The sequence below is a fragment of the Monodelphis domestica genome, chromosome 5, assembly GCF_027887165.1.
Source record: "Monodelphis domestica isolate mMonDom1 chromosome 5, mMonDom1.pri, whole genome shotgun sequence".
Lineage (NCBI taxonomy): Eukaryota > Metazoa > Chordata > Mammalia > Didelphimorphia > Didelphidae > Monodelphis > Monodelphis domestica.
This window is the reverse complement of record NC_077231.1, coordinates 132164917-132176155: the sequence shown is the minus strand read 5'-3', so window position 1 is coordinate 132176155 and position 11239 is coordinate 132164917. Positions and strand designations below refer to the sequence as shown.

Below are 11239 nucleotides of genomic sequence, written 5' to 3'. Positions count from 1 at the left end.
CTGGTCATTAGAGTATAAAATAATAACAAATTGATTCAATCCCACATAGAAGCTTGGCCTTTCACTTGCCTTATTTCTAGGTAAAATCATACATTAATGATACCAAGAATTGTTAAGTGGTTGCATCATTTATACAAGGTGTTGACCAAGAAAAAGCATCCTTTCTGAAGCAATTGTGACAATGATGCAGGCCTTACTATTTCCTTATGATACTTTCATTTAATTTGTGGCAGGTGGTGGTGGTGATGGATGTACAGTAGATGCATTGCATAAGCAGGTAACCCATGGACTGACTTGCCATCTCCACTTCCCCTATGCTCTGCACTCAAGGAACTATGTTAATCTTCTAAATATGACCAAAACAAAAAATCTTGCCTCATCTGTCCTTGCTCAGATTTTATTATGGAAAATCTATAAATTTGATCATATCCAAGTGTCCACAAGTGTAAATGACCAGTTCCCAGTTCCCATGCAGTCTTCATACACCCCCTTCATGCATTCTTATGACACATTAACTATGGCCTCTTTACTGGTACTCTCCTAATGCACTTCATCTACAAACTCTAGGCATTTTCACTGGTTGTACCTCATGCCTGGAATATTTGTCTTCCTTATCCTTGATTCCAGGATCCCCTGGCTTTCTTGAAGTCTCAACTAAAAGCCTGCCATCTACAGAAGCCTTTCCTGGTCTATCTTACTGTGAGTTCTTTGAAGATCAAAATTGTTTTTGGTTCTGTTTATATCTCTAGTGTGAGTGCCTAGCATGTAGGAGCTTAACAAATGCTTGCTGAATGGACTTTATGGCAGCTCATATGCAATCAATACAATTCTACTCCCCTCCCTGTTCCACCACCAGCCCCTCATTCTTCTTTCATATTCCTATAGCGATTCTAGCTCAGTGCCTCCCCATCATCTAAACTCCTGGGAAAGAGAAACCCAATCTAGGGCTGGCAACAGGGAAACCCTCTGACATTAGAGTGACTCTTATTCCTTCACAAAATCTTTCAAAGTCACTTCCATATTTGTACTGTTGCTATTTATTCTGGACTTTCTCAGGAAGGAAAAACACATTTTAGGGTTCTGAATATGCCACTTCCTTCCTTTCTGCCTTCCATTCTTTAAATGATTCACAATGCCAATGGAGAAGAAAGTACAAATTTTATGCTCCTCCACATGGTGGCTTTAGTTTCTTGTTCTTTCAACTAGCTCTCAGATTGAGGGAAGCATGTGAGTGATTCCTATCTTTCTCCAAGAGACACATTAATCAGAACCTTCCCTTTTCTCTCTGGAAGTCAAGATACCTAAACTTTTCAACTTGAGGTTCTTCTTTGAGGCTGCCTTTAAAACTGGTGCTGTATAAGAAATATTCTTTCTCTAGCTAGAAGGCTAAATTCTGGGATCGCACAATTTAGGAAATAATACAAATGCAATTTAGGAAATAAAATAAAGGAATATTTTGTCAGCACAGCCAGATAAGGAACATTGTCAATGAACTCTCCCCTCAGCCGCACAGACATGTGCTCCTTCCCTGTGCTCCCTCCATGCTGACATCTACTTTCAGTAACTCTTCTCCAGCTTGAGTGGGGGGGAAAACGGAGTAAAGCCTACTTATTATCTATGTGCTGTAGAAAGGAAACAAGACTGACAATTGGTAGGGGAAAGGGCAACTGGGAGTGGCGGTTGGGTCATGTGACTAGCACTTCCTTCCTGCCGGGTTTTACTTCCTTCCTGGTGTTGGAGGAAGAAGGAGCTTGTTTAGCCCAGTCTGGAGTGGAGTTCCTCTACTTGCTTCAGCCCAAAGATTCAGGCCCAATCACTTCTGAAGGTTAGACCTGTTCTTGTTTGCTTTCTGTCTACTGCTAAGATTCTGAATTAGAAAAAGTGAGGACTGATATAGAGTAGATGGGAGTGGGAGAAACCTGCCACCAGCCTATGAGGCCTGGCCTCAGCTCTGAAGCTGAGGAAAAAGCTCCAATCCCAACTGGTTATTAAACTTTATATTATTTGAATTGGCAGTCAGATAAGTGGACAATCTTTTCTGTGCATAGAGGGAGCTGAACATCAGTTCAGTCATTCAAGGACAAACAGTCCTTATCGGACCCCTGCTGCTTCCTCTTGGCAGGGTGCATTTCTCTCCTTTGCCTCACAGAGCAGTATTCCCTCTCTACCCTCAACTCCTCCATACCCAGAAACTAACCTCCTATATTCCCCATTTTTTCATATCCTCCCCATCTCTCCCAATAAATATTACAGTGCTTCTACTTCAAGATAGTCATTTCTGTAATGATGAGTTTTTTATTGCTTTGGAACATTGATTGATAAATGTAATTATTAAGAAGAAACTGTAACTGTTGGATTCATTTTTCTACTAAGAGATGAGTCTTAGATCTTAGTAGATGTAATAGCTGAATAGAATCAACTTTAATATTTATGATTATTAGTAAGCTAATCCTTTAGTATCAGATAAATTAAAGGAAGAAATATATATATATGCATATATATATAAATGCACACACACATAAATATAAATAAGAATAGAGGTTAGCTTAAGTTAGAATTCATGGGCTTTAATTCTTTTTTTCTGATAGCTGGTTGCTAAAGGCAGTCTTCCATTTTTCAGCAGCATTAAATTCTTGAAACCACAAAGTTCCTCTAATAAATCCACACTTTGAAAGTTGATAATAATGGAAACATTGCATGTAAGAAGTCTCAGGAAGCACTGTGGGCAAAGTGACCTGTCTTGTCTAAAAAAGACCTCTTATTATTTCTTTTCCATGACTTCTAAGTTCCTGTTACTTATGTCAAGAATAATCCTTGTAAATCCTCCCCTCACTCTGTAATTTCTTCTGCTTCACTGTAAATTTACCAATGAAATCATCCACTGGTCTCAGACCAAACTGGGAATGTATTCAGACCCATTGACTTTGTATGCCTTGAAAACATGTTGAAATCAATGACCTCAGAGGATTTTTGTTCCCAGATGGGGGGCTCAATACTGGGCTGAAACTCATGTTTAGGTGGTGCAATGGTGACTTTTTTTAAACCTATACCTTCCACCTTAGAATCAATATTGTGTATTGATTCCAAGGCAGAAGAATGGTAAGGGCTAAGCAATGGGGGTTAAGTGACTTGCCCAGCATCACACAGCTAGGAAGTATTTGAGGTCAGATTTGAATCTAGGACCTCCTATCTCTGGGCCTAGCTCTCAATCCACTGAGCCACCCAGCTATGCCCTGGGATAGTAATTATTATCAACAATGCCTCCCACCCCTAGATTTTTGGTAGGACAGCTAGGTGTCACAGTAGTTAGAATGTTGGGTCTAGTCAGGAAGACTTGTCTTTCTAAGTTCAAATCTGGCCTAAGATCTCACTCGCTATGTGACCCTGGGCAAGTCACTTAACCTTGTTTCCCTCATCTGTTTCCTTATCTATAAAATGGTCTAGGGAAGGAAATGGCAAACCACACTAGTATCTTTGCTAAGAAAACCCCAAAGGGGCTCACAAAGAGTTGGGCATGTTTAAATGACTGAATAACAACAGCAAACACTTTTAATTGTGAAACAGAGAAAGAAATTGTAGAGTATAGTTTGAGGGAATGAAAAGTCCAAGTGTGAGTTTTTTAAGTACCAAGAAAGATCATGTTCAATAATTTAACATGACAATGACTAAAGTTTACACTAATGTATTTATTTCAGTTGTTATAATTTAGTTCTTATGAGACAGAAAATCAACAAATATACCTTATATACAACTTGTACACAATCATATAGGAAGAAAGAAGAGAAACCACTATCACAAACTCTGAAAACTTGTCATCTAAGTCATACTTCACTATGGACATTTAAGATTTGAATAAGGTAGGCATCTCTAGAAATGGTACAGTTCCTAAAGAATACTTTTCATTTGGAAAAAATGAGTGAATATCTAACCAGCAAGTCATGCCATGTCATAGGTCCTTGAAGAGTTTGATTTAGAGTCAGATATTTGAGTTTTATGTCACAAACCACCGACTTCTTCCTTCAATGCAATAAGTGAGAGCTTCATATTTAACTTCCACAAGAAAAGTCCAGTTAAACAGTTAAACAGAAAAGATGCCATCATATGTCCCATGGTTTCCAGAAGACACTGACCTTTTTATCTGAGGAAGGTATGAGTAGAATCACAAGCTATTATTATGGTATCCTACATGAAGAAGTCAAAAAGGTTGGCTGAAAGCCTTCTTACACAGAGTAAGGGACACAAATACTTAACAAATGAGGAACAAATGTGATATTAATTTATAATAAAGCCCTCATGGAATCAGGCAGCTTTTGGATTTTAAAGTTACCACTTAGAACCAGCAAGCACCAACAAAGAACTCAGTTTAAAAAATTAACTGAGTCAAGGACATGATTTAAAAAACAACACAAAATGATAGTCAGCTTGATAATTTTATTCATTTTCTTTTTAACCAACATCTTACTTCTTTTCAGATAGCTGAACAAAGAGACTGCTTCCAAAAGTGTACCAGGACTTAGTTCTTCCAATTGCTAGTTTCATTCCTGTTCAGAATCAAAACAACTCTACTTTTTACAATTTTTTGTTTTCCAAAAGATCTTAACATGGGTATATGTCTTCTTTAAGTGTTTTGACTAAAAACAACCAGCAATTACACATATATGCATATATATAATTCATTTCCTTAAAGAAACTTCATATTGAATGCAAATTAGCAGCTACATTTTAGGTCATGTATAAAAACAAACTATAAAGATAAGAATCATATTGTAGACAAACACATAGAAAAGAAAGCAAAACAGTGGTACATAAATCACTAAGAACATTCATGCATGAAATAGGAAAAGTTCATCAAAATTCCAACAGCAATATGACACCCTAATGTGGAAACTGATTCAAAGGCTCTCTGCTTAATATCCCAGCTATTTCCCTCTTGCCATATGTGTTGGATCCCACATTTGTAGGGGAGAAAACTGCTCCAATGTTATTGCTGGATCGCATTAGAAAGTCAGCCAAGCGCTGTGTTACACATGTAGCTGTGTTGCATTTCCTTTTTTCCAGATGATGACTAATAACATAAAACAAAAGTTAAAGGTTAAACAAGAGAATCAGGGTTTCTGTGTTTAGTTTTAAGATCAGCTACTAACTGGTTAACTATGGGGGCATCATACATGTGGACAGAAAATGAAAGAATTACTCAAATAATTGAGAAATTTTCCATTTGTAAATGATTTTAGTTTACACTTTTAAAAAATTTGTGGCATGGCATCTTGTAGCCACAGTAATGTTCTTGTATTTCTGGTAGACTGTCTTGGTGAAGACATTACTAAAATATGGACATTGGTATTCTCCATGTTACTTATTAAATTGCGATCACATTTCCTAACACTTTCTCTGTATGGTTATTAAGAATTACTTCTAAATTTTAAAAAATGACTTTGATTTACATTCTCCAAAACATTTTAATCTTATGGCTTAAAATAGTTCATAAAATAAATATGAAATGTCAAATTAAAGTACTACATGGAATATGAAGTGAACTGTATAAATTTCTTTGAGATCATTGGATATGGGACAATAGAAAAAAATACAAAATCCTCGTAAAATCTCACAAAGAATCAATATTCCACTTTTTCAGGCACTCTGACTTGTAATGTAGGAGTTATGTTACTGTTAGCTTAAATACATGAGCATTAACATCATCTTTGCCATCTTGGCTTTTGAAAAAAATGTTATAGAGTATGCTTTTTAGTAGTTTTAATGATAGGACTAGGTTAAATGTTATATTTTTATGTCAGTCACATTAATATTCAGCAGAACATCTCAAGTAACATGGAAAAGTAATAGAAAAATATCATTGATTAGGCAGACAATGCCAGCCATTATTAATTGCTTAGCAAAAGAACTTTTGTTTCCTTCTGCCTTACCTCTCATAAGTAGTATTTTAGGAATTCTCACATGCTTTTAAAAATGTCACTGTAATAGAAACAGGGGTAAAACAAAATCACTTCCCCCTCAAAAAAGCCCCATAAACTTGATTGTAGGTCAGTCACCACTCACTAATAAGAAAAATGTGAAAATGTTTTGACTTCACCCCATCTTTGGAATAAAATGGAGAATTAAACTCTATACTTGTACATGGAGTCAGCAAGAGCAATTTTAACCAAATAAGTTGATTTTATTTTAGAAGTGATATTTTCATGTAAGTTATCTCTTTATTCCTTTCTCTGTCAAATGCTAGAATTGGATTCATGAAGAACTGGGTTCAAATTCTGACTCAGACATTTACTAGCTAACTATAAGATTGTGTGTGAATCACTTAACCCCTTTGAAACTCGGGCACCTCTCTAAGGTGTAGCTCTTGAATCACAGAGAGATGGCAATCTGCACTGATATATGGAGCTTCACCAGTTGGCATTGGGAATTCCCACTGGTCATAGAAAGCACAGCTGTTTTGCAGATTTGATTTTTTTTCTATAAGTCACGCTTCTTTTGTAGGGATAGTTGGGATGTTTCCATGGGATGTGAAAGCTTTTTTTCAAGTACAGTGTCTTGGCCTATCCTGGTTCTAGGGAACTGATAAAGAAATATATCTTCCTCCTCTCAGGAGACATATGGGGACTACAGATTCAGAATGTCAGATCCAATTGTTCTGGCAGTACACTTTAAAAAATGTGTTTTGTTTTGTTTTGGTTACAACTTTGCATTTAGTGGCAAATTAAGGTTATATGTAGGTATGGTTTTAACGGGAAATAGACATGTTATAAAAATGAAAGGCATTGATAAAACTATTAAAAATAAAGTAACTTGTCCTACATCATTCTTTATTTATCTAACCGTCTCACAGAAGAATGATGATTTTATGGGGCTTCAACAATAATGATGGCTGAAGTTCAGGTGACAGGGTTTAAAAATGGTCAGAAAGTGATGTATAGGTTGACCTCCATTGCCTAGCCCTTACCACTCTTCTGCCTTGGAGCCAATACAGAGTATTGACTCCAAGATGGAAGGTAAGGGTTTTTTTTTTTTTTTTAAAGTGATGTATAGGCATGGTTCTAGGCAAGATCAAGACAAAGCTCACCCAACAGAGCCTAGTCTCCAAGAGATAAAGTCTAAAGTTCTGGTGGGAGGGGAAGTTCCATCTGCATTTTAGGCATAATTACTTCTAGAATGTTGAGCTTTGATCTATGATCTTTCAACGAATCTTGCCAAAACCAGACCTCTACCTCACTTCCAGATCATTTCCAAACCATGATGCCCAGTGTGTAGCTCAGCCGTTTGATAACTTCCCTCTGTATGTTGTCTTTCTCCATTAGAATATAAATTTATATCTCTAGTACTTAGCATGGTACCTGGCACACAGTAAATGCTTAATAAATACTATCATTTATTCATTCACCTATTCACCTTGATTAATGTAAAGCATATAATTCAGACTATTCTGGAATTACTTAATTCACCTTCCAGTGCTGATTAAATTATGAATATAATTCTCCACTTCACTTTCCTGGTGTAGATATAGCTGTAGTATAGTTTATAAGCTTAAAAGACTGTTTCAGGGGACTGAGCTCTCAGAAAATATTTTAAATTCTGAGGCCACTAAGACCTTCCCTTCTAGTGGAAACGTGCTTAAATCTTGTCTTGAGGACTGGAAGTAGGAGCAATTTGTTATAAATATTCCATACAGGCAATTTTCAAAGTATCTTAGATAGCTATAGATTAAATCATGTGAGAAAACTTCCAAAGGAGATGTTCCCTTAGATAAAGTTGGCAAAGTCTGGAGGAGGAAAAGGGATTTATTTTATTGGCAAAATATCCAAGAATTGGCCAAATGGGGAAATGGATAAAAACACATTCTTTTAAAAATATTTAACTTTGATTAGCAGGATCAACTTCAGAAATAATCAATTATCAAGCTTTATTAAGTACTTATTATTTGATGGGTATCATGCTAGATGCTGTGGATACAAAGATAAAAATTAAATAAGTCCTGCCCCAGAGGAGCTAACATTACATTTAGGAAGAAGGGATATAACCTATTAATTTTCAACTTTCATCAACATTTAAACCATATTTAACAGAAGATAAGATTAACCTTAGGAAGAAACAATCTGGTTTAGTAAGCATTGAATCTTTGATAATAAAGCTGCTATGCCAGTAAAGACATTTATTTCAGCTGAGCATATCATTTCAGATTTAGTAAGGTGAACAAATAAATCACTGCCATAACATGAAGATGGCCTAAAAGCCCTACTAGAGTTCATTTCACTGCTATTTTTAATAACCTAGAAATAAATCAGCTAGATTTTTTTTGTCTACCTGCCACCCACTAATTGTGAACTATCACTGGGGCATATAAAATAATGTTGTAGGTCATGAGTGACTTGGAAAAAAAAACCCAAAATCCTGTTGGATATTTAATTTGAAATATTTATTGCCATCTAATTATAAAGAACTCTGAAATTTCATCTCAAAAGTTGAATTCATTCTCTTTGCTGTTTAGTATTCTATATCCAACTTGTATCCAAGAGTAAGTCTAGTTAAGACATTATTTCACATGTTGAGGTCAGTAAGCTAAAAGATGGTGTCTAGAAGGTCCATAAAGTTCTTTGGCACCCCCAAAGTTTTAATTGAATTGTTGTTGGAAGATTAAAATTGAGCAGGAACACCCCCAAGATGAATCATAAAGTATTAGGGTTAGAAGAGCTTTAAGAATCCTCCAGTCTAAATTCTCATTTTATTTAAAAAAAAAATCAACCAAGGTGAAACTATGAAGTAGAAGAGTTGGGATTTGAAATCAAGTCTTTTGCTTCCCAATCTAATGTAAGCTATAGATTGGGGAAACAGTACAAGTTTTTGAGTTCCTGCATGCCTTGAAAACAATACAGTTTATGTTTATTTCTTTATGGACAAACAATGCAAATGACCTTAATTATGCATTTTAATAAATAGAAAAATTAATAAAAATGAAAATGGTTGACTTTCATAAGAAGGCTGATGAATTTCTATTGGGTTTTCAAAAAGTTAAATGGTATTTGTGTTGTTTGTCTAGATTTTAATATATTATTGCACAGTTAAAAAAAACAAGTTAGTGTGAGTAAATCCTTCCTTTAACCAGAGAAGCATAGTTTCAAGTATTTTATTCAGAAACAAAATTATAGGATTAAAAAACCCTAAATATTAGGTGACAGTTCAAAGTCAAGAGATACTAAAGCTAGTATCCAGATTAGTTGAGGACAATGAATTTTAGTGAACTAGGCAACCATCCCATCTTCAAGTGAAAACTATATAATAGATAAATTTATGTAGAGACATATTTCATAAATGTATTCAGTAAATGTCTACTATCTAGTGAAAGAAATGATTCAAGATATAGACTAAACTACTAGATAATACTGTTAAATTTTCCTGTCATCCTGCCATTGTGTTGCCAACTTAAGAGGAACTTCATGTTAGTTTTATAGTTATTTTTATCTGTAGGAATAAAAAATTGAGAACTCGTCATAGTTCTGAAAGAACCCTGTAAACCAGGTAAGTTACAGAATTACAACCGAATACATCAGTTACTTTTTCCTGATATGGCACATCAGTGATGTGGAAATGCTTACACAGGTTAGAAAAAAAGAAGTGCTAGTTCTATAGTTCCATAAGTTATATAGTTCCATATAGCTAGTGATTTATTCTCAAATCACTGAATTCATTACAGAAGTAAATTTGATTGTTCCTTGTTTTGAGGTGTGTTAAGTTCAATTCTGTAAAATTGTATAAAAACAAAGTTGATATAAACCTAAATAAATATTCATAAATTTATTTTATGATACCTTGAAGCTCTCATATCTCTAGTAGAGATTTATAAGGAGAATTATATTTTTCAAAAAAATAAAAAGTTCTCTTTGAAAAAAATATAACTAGCAGCTATCATTTAAACATTAGTATCAATCTTGAAAATATTGTTGAAGTAATAACATCTGTAAAAATATGTCATGCTATGAAATAATGGGAGTATGTGTCATTTACAATTAGTCCTTAAATCTAGAATCCAACTCTAAGATTCTAAATTGTAGAGATGGGTCTGATCTGTGTTTGGTAGAAGGTATTTACTACCTGGGGAGTTCCTATATCAGGAAAATCACAAATCTAGCTCATATTTTAAAGTAGTATTAATGTGAGTTTTGATTATTTTAAAAGCAATAATATAGACTAAGTTTTGATTAAAAAGTAACTCCCCCACAACAAAATTCATTTTGTGCCAACAACTGTTTTTTCAACTTTGTCTTTTAAATTTAACTTCTTAAGATGTAATTTGTTCCTTGTACATGTCTACATATTTTGCTTTGCAGAAGTAGATTTAAATATTTTTGTCAGTCTCATCAACAGAACATAACAAGTAAAAGACCTGGCATACAATATGTGTAATATTTGGTTATTTCCCAGTTCACAATTTCTTCATCTCAAGTCTTTACTTTTTGAATCAATAACATAAGAGAAACTAAAAGAATACCTTTTGACTTTTTTTGCTTCTTGTTCAGACACTGTCCCAGTAGGTTCCAAAGGTTTATTTCTTGACAGAATTGGCAATATCCATTTTTGTCTTTCAGAATTTCCATCCGAGATATCACCAGTCACTGACATCAGTCTTTAAAGAACACAGAATAAAAAGTACAGTTGAACAGCTTTTGATATTGTTCCTAGATGAGATTTATCATTTAGAATCCAATGAAAGTATTATTGATTATTTCTCAAGCTTTACAAAATAAGTACTAGAAAGTTACCAACCTATCAATAGGTGTGGCCTCCAGACAGCTTAAGGCAACAGAGAGAACAATAAAGACAATTGGCAGCTTTAGGTTGTACATTGCTTCTTCCTAAGTTTCTGGAAAGAATAATTTAGAACAGAAATTAAGTATTCCTCTGCAGCTCTGACTCCCCAAATAATAGGCAGATTAAAAAAAAATTGAATCAAACTTTATTAGTAGGTAAGGATTACTACAATCCCAGTTGCTATGTTCCTTCAATTCATATTCTTTTTTCATAAATGGAATTAATTTTTTCTTATTTCCCTTTTTTGTTTTTCCAAAATATCTTTAAGCATTTGGAATTATGGTTTCTCTGCCTTTATGCCTCTATGAATAAAATTACAAAAATTTCCAGTACCACTCAGTCTGTTTCATTGCCCCCAAACAAGTACTTACTATATCAGTAATAGGAAACACTTTACCTTTTACTGCATGAAGAACTGAAG

The 11239-nt window shown here is 34.6% G+C and overlaps 1 protein-coding gene across 1 annotated transcript; it reads right to left on the bottom strand.

Moving 5' to 3' along the window:
* Positions 1 to 3700: 3700 nt before the first annotated feature.
* On the bottom strand, positions 3701 to 10866 carry IAPP (islet amyloid polypeptide). Its single transcript, XM_056799352.1, has 2 exons — positions 10774 to 10866; positions 3701 to 5065 (listed from the first exon to the last, which is right to left on the bottom strand). Exons 1-2 carry the CDS (start codon positions 10851 to 10853, stop codon positions 4876 to 4878), a joined length of 270 nt encoding a protein of 89 aa, XP_056655330.1. The 5' UTR covers positions 10854 to 10866; the 3' UTR covers positions 3701 to 4875.
* Positions 10867 to 11239: the final 373 nt, after the last annotated feature.